Below are 15471 nucleotides of genomic sequence, written 5' to 3'. Positions count from 1 at the left end.
ATGTATATAACTATCAGAGTCCGTGTAAGTGGCTATATATCAGTACCCTATGTACAACTTGGTGTGTGTGTGTGTGTGGACATATTTATTGGTGTTATATCACCTTCTCTGGTGTGTTGGGGAGAAATGCCATCAGAATGTTAACCATATTCCACTAATAAGCTCCCCATCCCTATAAGCAGCCCTACCTTCACTAGAAGCACCATTCCCTCCACACAAACACCCTTCCCTTCCTACAATCACCTCTTCCCCTCCCTACATGCCCCCTCCCTACATGCCCCCCACCATTCATGCCCTCCACCCTTCATGCCCCCCACCCTTCATGCCCCCAACCCTTCATGCCCCCAACCCTTCCCTACAAAGACTTCTGTACTTTCATTTAGCTTGGATCTTTATAAATGCAAAAAAAATATGACTAAATGACTAAGTATAAATACCACGAAGTCTCTCTCTCTCATCTTATTTCTTTTGTAAATTTATTTGTAGTTTATTAGGTACGATTATTTTTGAAGAGGTCTATATTTGGTCCCATTAAGTACCCCTCATGTTTCTCTACTTCTATGAGCCCTGGGTCCTTATTGGGTCAAATACGGTACAGTGTATCTACCTAGGAATTTATGGTAGCAGACAACATCTTGATATATTGATTTATACAATTAGAATTTTAAAGAATATGTTTGTATATGGTTCCTCAAATTTAAAATAAGGGAGCTGTTGCAATGGATATTATCAGGAAATGGTTTGGTAAACATTTCTTACTGTTGATGAGAAATATTTCAGGAATTTGTAAGCTAGCTCCATAAACCTTTATGTATGAATGTTATTGGCATCATAACACCTGAAAGATGATTTTACAAGGACAGATTTTATAGCATGGGCTTATGTAATGAGAGATTATCATTCAGAACTACAATGTATGTTTAATGTCAGAGCATTACATAGGTAACGATGGCACAGGTTTTTTGGGTAATTTTTTACAAAATATATATATATATTTTTCTTCATTTGTCAATTTATAAAGAGATGCTGATTTCAGGTTCTGCTATACATTACATCTATACCAATTTCGGATGCAGCTTTTTTGATTTATTTTTTTATTTTAGTTGCCAATTATATTTTAGACAGATATTTCTTTTTAGAAGCAGATTTTGTTTCAGGCGTAGATTTCCATATATGACTATATATGTATGTGTTTCCAGTTTTGACCATTTTCGCTAAATTTTGATCCCCTTTATTTGTTATGCTGATCAGGACCTAATTCCTTTACTAGAGGTGGTAAGTACCTGAATATGTTATACAATTATCTCACGTTGTCCTACCCAAGTAAGAAACAAATTCCAGTTGTATCTCTTCAGAAAGTGCCTTACAATATATCTCTCTAAGCCTTTTACTTCTGGCTCACTATAGCCAAGCAATCACAGGGCTGATTTTCTACCACTTTAAGACTTCAACTTTTAGGTTCTGTATATATATATTGAAGCTAATGTAGAGCATTTACAAGGTATCATCTGTAGGTTGATGGCTTTTTTCCTGGTACTCAAACTTTTCTCTACCTTGAAAACTTTACACGTACACATGTACCAGGTATTCTTTCAGAGCGATCAATAGAACATGTTATAGCTAGCTTCACCTTTTGAGAATACAACTGGAAGTCTGTCCAAAGTTATTCATTTTAAAAAATGCACAACGGTTTATTCAGATGTTTGAATTAAAAAATCATTAAGTTAATCCCATTGATTTAGTAGATTGCTGATCGATATACATTGTAATTATATAATACTTTATTGCGGAGTCTGATGGAGGTTTTTGTCTCCGTGTAATATATACTGAATTTTGGAAATTTGGATTTTCTCTCTTTCACACTAAAACTATTCACTAAATTTATAAATAACATTTTCTGTATTGGTACAACAAACATGTTAATGACTTGAGTGCATTTTATACTGTACCGTATCTTCTGGAGTATAAGTCACAACTTTTTTCCATGGAAAGGTGAAAGATAGCATGTAAACCCTTAGCAAGTACATTGTAGAGTAAAATTCTGTAAGTTTTGTTTATCACATGGACAGTGTGACCATCTTGATAACAGAAATAGCTGTGATGAGTGTGTAGTTACAAAAACCACATGTTAATTGTGGATAATGCACCTATAGATTAGCCGCATGCTTAGTAAATGTTCAGTTAACTAACAGTTACTTTAATCGACTCAATAAGCCCCAAGGTTGCTTCAAACATTTATTTAACAAAGTACAACATAAATCAAATTGCAAAAGAAATACATAGAATAAAATGTATTGTGATATCAGTATTTAAGTCTGCATTAAAAAGAAATAATTCAAAGAAGTTTAGGGACTTGAGTACTTATTGGGTCGAATATGGTACATTAAGCAAAAAAAAAAGTCTGTTCAGGATTACATTGGCAAAAAAAAAGGGTCGGTAGGTCGGGAGGATTTTTTAGTGTCTTTCACTCTAAAATAATGGCCCATAACCGGAGTCTGAGATCAAAATAACGACATTAAATATTTCTTTTTAGTAGAAAAGTGGGTGGAAAAAATCTTGGTCGTGGGTAAAAAATTAGGGTTGGTCGAGTAACCTTAAACAGACATATTATTTTTTTTGTCTTATATATTGTACCAGACATGTTCTTGCATGTCATTTCTTTTGTAAATTGTAATAAACATCACAAAATATTAATACTGTAGTGATATATAGTGTACATTGTAATGTAGATATATGTATAATGTACTGATCTAAAATGGTTTTTTCTTAATGTCATATTTTTCATTATCGACAGATATGAAAATGCATCTCAAATATTTAGCTAATGACAGTACCTTATGTTCGTTGTTATGGGTGAATTATTTCTTTAGTTGTTTTATTGAATAATCTATTTGATAATGATTTCGTTGAGCTATCAGATAAAAAAGTGGTTTCACTATCACATTTCATTTAACAGTTGAATAATAGGATAATATCAAAAGTATGCACCATGGTTATCATTCTTTTTTAATTTTCTTTTGCAATTGTTTTTGGAATACTTTTTTGTCATAATTTTGGAGGAAATTATTTTGACTCGCCTGTTTACAGGATTATGTTGTGGTTAAGTTTGTTCTATGACGCTGAAACTGGTCTGTACCTGCTAACTGTACTCTTTATATTTATGACAAAATGGTAGCTTGTCATTCACTCAAATGGCAATAATTTAAACCTTGAATAATTGCTAATATTGCCTCTCTTTAAAATGTTTAAGAGCAAGCCGAAATAGTACTTTTTCTCGAAAGGATCCAGAGAAATACAATTTTCTCATCATTTATCATGATGGATTTAAAGACCTGATATCAAACAACTGATCCATAAGACTCAAGAAAACTGATGTTGTGTCTGTCAAACATTCTTATTAGATGGTAAAGTGTTGGCCTTGTAATGTTGCCTAATAAAGGAGATGTTAACAGTGACCAATCAGAAGTTGATATGCCAATGAAGTACACCCCAATTATGAGTCTGACGTTGCTGACGCAGAGGACTGACATATTCTGTAATATAAGTTATATATGTATAAGTACAGACTCAGACGGTGAAGGCTTGACATGTTATTATTATAAAAAGTGTTTATTTCAGTCACTGCTTCATCCCCTACTCCCAGCTTGACCGCTGCTGACCCACCTCAGACCACCACAGGTAGTGGCTATGCACCAAAGTGGTCAGCACACAGTGTCTGTAGCCAGTTGTATGTTGTCATGTGCTGTATCACAAACTTCTATGTGCCTGTGCATGTGTTCTTATTCTTAATCAAACACAAAACTTTTCAGGTTAGGATGGGTTTTTTTAAATAGAGGACATTGTAGATGATTTACATGACTTGCTGTTCAAGTGCTGTGCTCAAGTAACACATATTCTCTGTAATATACTATAGCCAAATTGTTCATGGAGATAATATTTTTGTAAAGTTGATGCCTGGAAGACATAGTTAAATGTGTTAATAAGAAATATTTCAATATGTATTGTGTACAGTAAAACCTGCATTATTGACTACCTCTGTACCTACTTATAAGAAAGCCATTTTCACAGAGTCCCAAATGACTCATTCGATACAGTTGGACCTGTGTAAAAAGACCTCTTGGTTATTAAAATTTCATTTTCTTTGTCCCTTAGGTGGTCTTTAAACGTAGGTTTGACTGTACTTTTAGAGATTCGGTCACAACATTTTGATTTATTAAGATTTTGATTCTCTCAAAGAGAATTTGTCTTTGGCCCATGAGAACAGTCGGCTATACAATATATCACCTGTTCATACCTGTGTATTTATAACCGTTTCACTAACTATACTGCTGTTTTAAAGTTGTTTGCAGTATCTCTGAGCTGGAGAACAAGCCTGAAGTCATAGTAAAATCCCAGAATGCTTTGTATAGTCTGTACAATATTGCCATAGCTCTGTAGCTTTTAAAACCATTTAAGACTGACATAGTTCAAGTTTTATTTTTTATTTATATTTAATATTTTGAGTTTTTTACAATACCTTTTAAAAGGACTTGTATTGCTGTAGCCAAATATTTCTATTAGTTACAGGAATGGAACACATTAATTACCATTTTAACACAGTACACATAGTTTTACATTTCTAGTCCTTAGCATCTTATTATCACAATCTGTTTGTTGTTTGGACATAGTAAGTCTTATTTGTTAATATTGTGACCTTTATTTGACCTTCGCACTTCGACTTATACTTAAAAACACAGATTTCTTTAATTGTTAATTATAGGGTGTTTTAGCTGTAGTGTGATATGTGGGTTTTTATGTTTACACACAAATTGTTTTTACCTGCCAGAGGAAACAAACAGCTCTATAATGATTGTTAAACCTGAAACAACAATTATAACAATTTCTGATAAGGCGGTTATCATTATTGATCCATTTTGGTTCTCCCCGCTCTGATTGGAGGACCTGGAGCAATGTTACCTTAGTTTTCCTGAATACGATAGCTATAGATACGCGATGGTTATGAGGATTGAAGTATTTACCCGTAATACCAGGTAATATCTGGCCACATTTACCCGTAATACCAGTAATATCTGGCCACATTCTAAGGATCTACAGACCAGAGAAACTCCTAGCTAGCTGTAATATACAATCTATAAAACTGGGCCTCACAGGTAGTTCGACGTTGTCTGACGAATGGAGGTCAAAATTATTCATTGTCATACCTTTCATTGTTGTAAGTACTATATACCATCTCAGTTTTGGTTTCCATTGTGTTTCCATTTCATTCAATAATTGTCCTGTGATCATGATTATACCAATTATGTGTATCACAACTCTAAGTTTGTACACACTGTGACCAGCAGAGATGAGGAGTTTTACGATGGGGTCCAGTGGCTGATGGGTTAAAGTGTCTGTTAGATCAGTTTCTAGGTATCAAATGTAGGTGGGTGGTTCTCTTCCAGGTACTCAGGCTTCCAAAAAAAACCAAATTCTAATAGAATGAAAGAAAAAAGATGAAAAAGGCAATTGTTGTATGCAGATGAAACATTACTGGCAATTTCTGTACAATGCATGCAAGAATCAGATAATATTTACAATTGCTTAATTCTTAAAATAGACTTGATAGGTTTGTAAAGAGCAATGTCTTGCACATGTATGATTTTATGTTTGTTTCTATTCAGCATGTACGTAATTTTATAGAAAGTATTTTTTCAACTTGATTGATTCACAGTAGAATTTAATTTGTGAGAGATACATTTGTGATTATGTGACTTTAGTGATAATATGACTTCCTGTTTTTAGTTTTTTCAAAGTTTTAATTTAAAAACACATTATTGTGATATTGTAATTATTTGTAAAGTTTTTAATGCCGTGTACGTATATTATTAGCTTGAGCTAGCCGACACAGTGTCATATGTATACTTGTTTTCTGTCTATATAGTCGGAGCAGGAGACGATGAGAATGAAGACCGTCACACCGGAGGGATCGGACTGGATGATATCGAGGACAAATTTGTCAAAAATAACGATGCTGTCTCTTCTGTATTTGGGATTAACAGAAGTGAAAACAAACGTATGTCGACAGCTAGTAATCGTTCCCTCATTGATTACTTTGCCAAGCTTGGCAGGTCCAAGAAACCTGATGAGGTGATCGATCTGGATTTTGTGGAAACTTTGCTGAAAAGCGGTGCCCAGATAAACTGTACAGACAAACATGGCCAATCTCTCCTACATGAGGTACGTGGTCAGCTAAGATAAAAATATAAGTTCATGTATGATGCCATTATAACTGGTGGTAGACTTAATTTACACAAGTCAAACAATTTCACGATTTTCACATACATGTATAGGTAAATCTAGAAAATCTAATTTTGACGAATCAGAGAAATGGCTACAAGAGACTACCTGTATATAATTTTGTCATTATGGCACAGATCAGGCATAGATCTGGAAGTTCAACTTATTCCTACAGTACCGGTATATATTATTTCGTTTTTGCATTTTACAAAGTTTCTCCCTTGCAGGAAGGTATGGATTGTGACATCATTGTTTTGTGAGCAAATTTGATATCATTTTCTTCTAAAGTAAACATTATGTTATGCTTGCAAGCATATGATGCCGCAATCAAAACCTTCCAACAAGGGCAGATAACTCATTAATGTTCAAAGACAGGGTAAGTTATATGGTAAAAGGCAAATTCAGTCTCCCATTGTAATCATACACCTTTGATTCCTCAATTGTCTCAACCATACTGAACAGTTGGCCAACCATTCATACAATGATATTTAAGACATATCCTATAGTGTGTAGTATTTATATATTACCGGTTTATCTGTTTTGTGTTTGGTGTAGGTGGCAAGAACATGGCATGTTGATGTGGCAAAGTTTCTCATAGAACAAAAGGCCGACGTGAATTTGGCTGACAAATATGGTCGTACTCCTCTCCATGTGGCTGCGGCAGTTGACTATCCAGCAATGGTGAATTTACTCATAGAAAATGATGGTAGGTTCTATATTATATGTCACAGACCTTGATTTTACCTGTTGACACAATTAACGAAAATGTGAGAGGGAAATACAAATGTACATTTGTACATGTACATGTATTATTAATTTTTATATATGATAGGAAAATGTGTACATGTGTTACTTGTATACAAAAACATTAATAATCTTGACTTCAAGATTTCAAATTGCTTTCGTTTTTTTAATTTATCTAGTTTTTTCAAAATTTTGCTTCAACAAGGAATTTAAAGGAAATTTAAAAAAAATCAAAAATGTTTTCTGCCTTTTCTGTAATATGATCTGAGGGCAATATGGTTACATAATGTACATTGTACACAGGAGAACTAATGCGTCCCTTGTTTTGGTTTATGCAGCGGATATCAACGCTAAAACTAAGGGAGAAAATCAGACCCCAGTACATTTCGCGGCTAAAAACGATGCATGTGAGTCCCTTAAGGCCTTGATCAACAAGAATGCATCGTTTGACAGTGATTTTGACTACAAAGGAAGGACTCCTCTCCATCTTGCAGCAGAACTCGGTATGGTATCTTTTGTTGTATCAAATTGATTAGACTAAAACAACTTGAAACTTTTCTAGCTCAGTCAAAATCAAGTAAAATACAGTAAAACACATTTATAATGATCACGTTTAAAAGAAATCATGGTTAATACGTAGTAATTTTTATCCCCCATCAAGGTTCCTATACAGATGTCTGTATGATATGCTTAGAATTGTTCTTAAAACGATTTGTATCATAACCGTGTTTTACTGTGTACTGAAACACAACTATATAGCAGTAGATATCTCTAAACTGTAACCATAGCGACTGTTATAAGTATAGGAGATATATCTAACTGTAAACTGTAACCAAAGCGACTGTTATAAGTCATTGACAGTTTTGTTACCTATAGTTACCAAATGTTTTGACAGATCGTAGTGAGAGTGCCCGTCTGCTGCTGGACAAGAAAGCCAGGGTGGGCAACTCTGACCTGAAAGGAAACAAGATACTGTCCTGGATGATCAACAAGATGCCCCCTGTGGTACGTCTGTAAAATCTGATTGTTTATCGGTTTTAGCTGGAAAATGGTTGTGTTCTATACATATCATACAGTTCTGTGCTCAATGTTTTAGGGAAGTCTTATGTAATGATTTGATTTTAAAATTCCTGTCTATCAATTCTGGCAGGGAGAATCAATTTCATTGAAACAGACCAAATCTCATTTTATTTCTTCTCCCTAAAACTAAATTAAGTATATTCTCTGTAAGTACTTTCACAGTTCTGCATATAAATTAACAATACTCTCGGTGTCCAGGGAAGCGGTGGCCGAGTAGTTAGAATGTTTTAACATATTACAACAATCCCTCCACCTCTGGGTCATGAGTTTGAATACCATGTGAGGCATTTGACAGGAACAGAGAAGAATTTGCCTTAATCTGAAGTATAAATGAGATATTGATGAGATAGTTGTGTATTTGTAGGCGTATGACGCTTTGTCCCAGTACCACTCCACCGATCGGCCGAACAGGAAGCAGTACCTCTATCTCCACCTACTGGTACAAGACAGGGGTAGGTAACTCTTATTAATGGATTTATGTCCAGTTGTACAGATTTTGTATTGAAGTTATATTGAATTTTTTATAAACATGTATTGTAGTTGTCATGGGCATGGTTTTATGTCATTCAGGGTACTGTTTTGTATTGTTTAAAAAAGATATTTAATTGTTTCATCTGATATGTTCCATTTTTCCTTCCACAGAAATTGACCCTAATGGTGACACACAGATTCCAGTAAGTAGAAATACTTTATCTTACCAGAGAATTATGATTTTTTGTTTTTTTTTCTTGGGAGGGGGTTGATTTAAGTTTCCTAATAAATTACCACTAGGCCTCCACTTCTGAGAAGTTCCACATGGGACAGTTGCAAGGCACTGACCATAGGTCAGTGGATTTCCTCCTGGTACTCTGACTTTTATTCTACATTTTAAAGCAGCTGGCATGTCTTTAAATGAACCAGAAAGCAAAACAAAACAAAATAAACTGAAAACCTTTACAGAGCGTTATACATCATGAAATGTAAAGGAATACATAGTTTTTATTTGTGATTTTCATATTGATCCAAATATTCTCAAAAATTTTGATTGGCAAGGATCAACTATTTTGCTTTCTATGATATTCACAAAACCATGACATCTTGATTAAGTCAGTTTAATTTAAATTATCGAAAAATTACTGATAAACGTACAATAAATGTACATTTGTATAATTTTGACAATATAATCCAGTCAAACCTGTCTATAAAAAACATTCATGCAACAAACAAAAACAATTGTCATTATAGCAAAGTGGTTTTGATACACAGGTAAAATGTTGTGTTGAAGTCAGCCATTTGAAATCCTAAGAGAGTGGTCTAAGTGGTCAGGTAGTTGTTATACCGAGTGGTTGTTATAGAGACGGTTGCTAAGGCAGGTTTGACTGTAACATGTTGTGTCAGTATAAGGTCTTGATAAATCCAGGTTTGACTGTAACATGTTGTGTCAGTATAAGGTCTTGATAAATCCAGGTTTGACTGTAACATGTTGTGTCAGTATAAGGTCTTGATAAATCCAGGTTTGACTGTAACATGTTGTGTCAGTATAAGGTCTTGATAAATTCATCAGTTATTATTGACTCAATGTTTCATAAAGCAGTGTATATGTGATATTTTATGTGTTTACAGCTACAAGTTGCTGTCAACTATAAGCAGTACGACCTGCTGATGCACTTAGTCTTCTCCAGGCTTATCAACATCATGTGGAGCAGGTTTGCGAGGTTGGTGATCATTATATTTACTAGTGTACTCATTATAATGAAGCAGCTTTTCTAAGTTCAGCTGTGAGATTTATTTTTGTTGATAAAATGAATTATTCATACTGAAAAAGTTGCAGGTTTTTAAGGTAGCAGGTATTACCACAAACAAAAGTAACTAATACTACTATACAATTATAACTTAATCTTTTGTGTTCCTTTGTGTTCTAGGCCGGTGGAGAGCTTACATCCAGTTCTTCCTAACTTAGTCCACTTTTTACTGTGTTCTTTGTGTTCTAGGTGGAGAGCTTAACTCCAGTTCTTCCTTAACTTAATCTAAATTTTACTGTGTGCTTTGTGTTCTAGGTGGAGAACACACCTCCAGTTCTTCCTTAACTGAGTCTGCATTTGTTTGTGTTCCTTTGTGATCTAAGTGGAGAGCTTACCTCCAGTTCTTCCTCAACTTAGTCTACTTTTTACTGTGTTTTTTGTGTTCTAGGTGGAGAGCTTACCTCCAGTTCTTCCTTAACTTAGTCTACATTTTACTGTGTTCTTTGTGTTCTAGGTGGAAAGCTAACCTCCAGTTCTTCCTTAACTGAGTCTGCATTTGTTTGTGTTCCTTTGTGTTCTAGGTGGAGAGCTTACCTCCAGTTCTTCCTTAACTTAGTCTACATTTTACTGTGTTCTTTGTGTTCTAGGTGGAGAGCTTACCGCCAGTTCTTCCTTAACTTAGTCTACATTTTACTGTGTTCTTTGTGTTCTGGGTGGAGAGCTTACCTCCAGTTCTTCCTTAACTTAGTCTACATTTTACTTTGTTCTTTGTGTTCTAGGTGGAGAGCTTGCCTCCAGTTCTTCCTCAACTTAGTCTACATTTTACTGTGTTCTTTGTGTTCTAGGTGGAGAGCTTACCGCCAGTTCTTCCTCAATTTAGTCTACATTTTACTGTGTTCCATTGTGTTCTAGGTGGAGAGCTTACCTCCAGTTCTTCCTCAAATTAATCTACATTTTACTGTGTTCTTTGTGTTCTAGGTGGAGAGCTTACCTCCAGTTCTTCCTCAACTTAGTCTACATTTTACTGTGTTCTTTGTGTTCTAGGTGGAGAGCTTACCTCCAGTTCTTCCTTAACTGAGTCTGCATTTGTTTGTGTTCCTTTGTGTTCTAGGTGGAGAGCTTACCTCCAGTTCTTCCTCAACTTAGTCTACATTTTACTTTGTTCTTTGTGTTCTAGGTGGAGAGCTTACCTCCAGTTCTTCATCAATTTAGTCTACATTTTACTGTGGTCTGTGTTAGGAGTAATGGTGGAGTACAATGAACGTCATCGCTATATTCTGCCTGACCACTGGTGGAGAATTGTACTTCTGGTCAGTAACCATTGGATACGTTAACACTATACTGTATAGCATGATTTATTTTTATTTTTTCATGGTTATCATGTATGTATGTAAATCATTATACAGATTATTCTAATGTATTATTATTGTTTATAAGGCATTATAATACAGAGTGTTGTTTATCATTAGAGTAGCATGATATTCCTATGTCATTATTTCAATGTCACATTCTTATATCTGATGCTATAGATACTATATATAAACTGTTTTTATAAAGTTTGGTATCATCCTTTCTGTCAACCTTTAATCTGATACATTTGATATTACTAGGTATTTGTTATGTTTGGTTTTATTGTTTTGTGGCAGGTGGCAGCCATAGCCTTCACCATTTACCAGGTTGTAGAAGAAATCAACGAATACAGACAGTCAGTGAAAAGACACAAGGTAACAAGATCCACTTTACAAGTAGCATACACCGCTTCTTTTCTAACTGAAAACTTTTGAAAGGCTTCTCAGCATTTCCAGGTATACACACAATCAGGTTTACATGACTATTTCTCAATCTTCCTCTCAAGTTCTACTAATGGTATTGGGATGAAACTTGCCTTAATACTGAGATGTTCCTGGCTTAGTGTTGTTGACTTAATGTTCATCCCAAATTCCAAGATGGCCACCTACGCCAACATTTTGTGAAAACTTAATTTAGATCTTCTTCTCTGGTTTCGCTGATGCAAAGGTACGGTAGTTTGATGACCATTCAGGAACTTCATTTTTTCCTTGTCAATTATTCAATATAAATCAAATAATTATAAACATGATTTTAGATGATATATTTAACATACCATACAATTTCTCTTAACAGGCCTGGGAAAACAGGCGCATGAAAGATATAGAGCAGGATTTACAGTTTTGTCATCCCCGCTGGCCAGAGGAAGAACTCTTCCTGAGAGCAGAGCTCAAAGATTTAGACAAAATGTCTCCAAAATATTTTAAAGATTACTGGTGAGAACAGATTTAGAAAACAATGATGTTTTAAAATAGGACAATACTGTCTGCAGTATTGGATTCTATAAGGAATTCTTAATTTTATAAATTGATAAATTTACCAAATTTTTTTATACAATGTATTCGTTATCAAATATAATGTTTAGCATTAACTACCTAGAATAAATATTGTGTGTCACTGATTCAGAAAGATAATTATTGTGGGCATATAAAGGGAGATAATTTGGCTGGATGGAAGGTTAGTCTAAGGGGAGATAATTGAATCTATATTGAAGTTTGTTGTGGTAAGGGGAGATAATAAATGTTGAATTTGGTATTCCAAGAACTTGATTTTATTGAACATATATAATGCTTTGTATTGTAGAAATGTATTTGACTGGGTATTATACTGTATTGTAGGAATGTATTTGACTGGGTATTATACTGTATTGTAGGAATGTATTTGACTGGGTATTATACTGTTTTGTAGGAATGTATTTGACTGGGTATTATACTGTATTGTAGGAATGTATTTGACTGGGTATTATACTGTATTGTAGGAATGTATTTGACTGGGTATTATACTGTATTGTAGGAATGTATTTGACTGGGTATTATACTGTATTGTAGGAATGTATTTGACTGGGTATTATACTGTATTGTAGGAATGTATTTGACTGGGTATTATACTGTATTGTAGGAATGTATTTGACTGGGTATTATACTGTATTGTAGGAATGTATTTGACTGGGTATTATACTGTATTGTAGGAATGTATTTGACTGGGTATTATACTGTATTGTAGGAATGTATTTGACTGGGTTTGTTACGGTTTCCTGTTCTTCGTGATCATTACTCACCTGGTTGACATCATCCACCACTCCGAGGACCTCGCCAGACTACACATTAGTGTTATGGCTCTCACCATCATCATGTTGTGGGTCAGACTGGCCAAGTGTGCTCGGCCATTCTCACTTATTGGTAAGTTACAGGTCAGCTCGGCCCTTAATTCTCACTTATTGGTAAGTTACACGTCAGCTTGGCCCTTCTCACTTATTGGTAAGTTACAGGTCAGCTCGGCCCTTCTCACTTATTGGTAAGTTACACGTCAGCTTGGCCCTTCTCACTAATTGGTAAGTTACAGGTCTGCTAGTCCTTTCTCATTTATTTCTAGGTTACAAATAAAGCCAAACTTTATACATAAATATAAATGCATGTCTGCAAATAAGCTCACTGCCCAAATAAGCAGTATCCGGTACATGTCATGAATTTGGAGATTCATTAATTCTTCAATACAGAGATTGATACTAAATGTTGTTCATGTGTATAAACAAATTTCCATGGTAAAAATTTTACCTTAGAGAAGAGGTTTATAATAGATTTATACAAAAATATTGTTCATGATTCGTATTGTGCCATTCTTTAAATTCAACAGGTCCATTTATTGTGATCCTGAGTCACATGTTGAATGATTTGTTGCGGTTCGCTTTCCTCTACCTGGAATTCTTCCTACCATATGGTAAGTCATTGTTTCATAATTACACTATCTGGTTAGATCTGTATTTACTCTATACTACAAAAAGTATTTATTTGTGGTTGCATGACGGCAACCAGTTTGTAAACTTGTGAAAATATAATTTCCAAGAAAATTACCAGTTAAAGGCAACTGCTTATAAAAGTTTTGTCACTGCCTTAAAAGGTAAGTTATACCTTCAAAGTTTATTTCAAAGTTAAGCTTATTGAGTATTTTCTCAGTCTTATTTTAGGTATAACTTGTATTAGCAGTCTACTATTAATAAAGTGTATAGTTCAATATTATTTTGAAGTGTTGTCATAGTCTCATCTGACTTACGGTAATCCTTATTTCAGTGTGTGCCTTTTGGATGATATTCGGAGGGAACCGTGTAGCGTATGCAGATCGTCATGATCCTAATGCTAATGCAACTATTACAGTAGCAGGCTTTGAGGACTTTAACGCTGTTCTCTTCACCATGTTCCGTCTCACTCTGGTCGACGAATATCAATATGATGTTAGTATACCCTTTAACCTATACAAATATAAATATGATGTTAGTAACCCTTTAACCTATACAAATATATATATGATGTTAGTATTCCCTTTAACCTATACAAATATATATATGATGTTTAGTATACCCTTTAACCTATACGAATATATATATGATGTTAGTATACCCTTTAACCTATACAAGTATATATATGATGTTAGTATACCCTTTAACCTATACGAATATAAATATGATGTTAGTATACCCTTTAACCTATACAAATATAAATATGATGTTAGTATACCCTTTAACCTATACGAATATAAATATGATGTTAGTATACCCTTTAACCTATACGAATATAAATATGATGTTAGTATACCCTTTAACCTATACAAATATATATATGATGTTAGTAACCCTTTAACCTATACAAATATATAATATGATGTTAGTATACCCTTTAACCTATAGAATATAAATATGATGTTAGTATACCCTTTAACCTATACAAATATATATATGATGTTAGTATACCCTTTAACCTATACAAATATAAATATGATGTTAGTATACCCTTTAACCTATACAAATATCTATATGATGTTAGTATACCCTTTAACCTATACAAATATAAATATGATGTTAGTATACCCTTTAACCTATACAAATATATATATGATGTTAGTAACCCTTTAACCTATACAATATATATATGATGTTAGTAACCCTTTACCTATACAAATATAATGATGTTAGTATCCTTTAACCTATACAAATATAATATGATGTTAGTATACCCTTTAACCTATACAAATATATATATGATGTTAGTATTCCCTTTAACCTATACAAATATAAATATGATGTTAGTATACCCTTTAACCTATACAAATATAAATATGATGTTAGTATACCCTTTAACCTATACAAATATAAATATATGTTAGTAACCCTTTAACCTATACAAATATAAATATGATGTTAGTATACCCTTTAACCTATACAAATATAAATATGATGTTAGTATACCCTTTAACCTATACAAATATATATATGATGATTTTAGTATACCCTTTAACCTATACAATATATAAATATGATGTTAGTATACCCTTTAACCTATACAAATATAAATATGATGTTAGTATACCCTTTAACCTATACAAATATAATATGATGTTAGTATACCCTTTAACCTATACAAATATAATATGATGTTAGTATACCCTTTAACCTATACAAATATATAATATGATGTTAGTATACCCTTTAACCTATACAAATATATATATGATGTTAGTATACCCTTTAACCTATACAAATATATATATGATGTTAGTATACCCTTTAACCTATACAAATATATAATATGAT

General features: G+C 33.7%; 1 protein-coding gene across 5 annotated transcripts in view; it reads left to right on the top strand.

The window, feature by feature from the left end:
* The window catches only part of LOC138325866 (uncharacterized), a 47279-nt gene that overhangs the window by 16912 nt on the left and 14896 nt on the right, over positions 1-15471 (top strand). For 4 of the 5 annotated variants that reach the window (XM_069271842.1, XM_069271844.1, XM_069271840.1 and 1 more), the window contains 14 exons: positions 1252-1275; positions 5921-6216; positions 6832-6982; positions 7359-7523; positions 7916-8025; positions 8465-8552; positions 8743-8774; positions 9703-9794; positions 10999-11131; positions 11468-11545; positions 11964-12103; positions 12891-13066; positions 13521-13604; positions 13955-14115. In XM_069271842.1, coding sequence (XP_069127943.1) covers positions 1252-1275; positions 5921-6216; positions 6832-6982; positions 7359-7523; positions 7916-8025; positions 8465-8552; positions 8743-8774; positions 9703-9794; positions 10999-11131; positions 11468-11545; positions 11964-12103; positions 12891-13066; positions 13521-13604; positions 13955-14115 — 1730 coding nt within the window. The remainder of the gene's footprint in view (positions 1-1251; positions 1276-5920; positions 6217-6831; positions 6983-7358; positions 7524-7915; positions 8026-8464; positions 8553-8742; positions 8775-9702; positions 9795-10998; positions 11132-11467; positions 11546-11963; positions 12104-12890; positions 13067-13520; positions 13605-13954; positions 14116-15471) is intronic. The other variant, XM_069271843.1, reaches the window with a different exon arrangement.

This window comes from Argopecten irradians, chromosome 6, assembly GCF_041381155.1.
Source record: "Argopecten irradians isolate NY chromosome 6, Ai_NY, whole genome shotgun sequence".
NCBI lineage: Eukaryota > Metazoa > Mollusca > Bivalvia > Pectinida > Pectinidae > Argopecten > Argopecten irradians.
The sequence above is the reverse complement of the archived record's forward strand: the minus strand, read 5'-3'. Positions and strand labels throughout refer to the sequence as shown.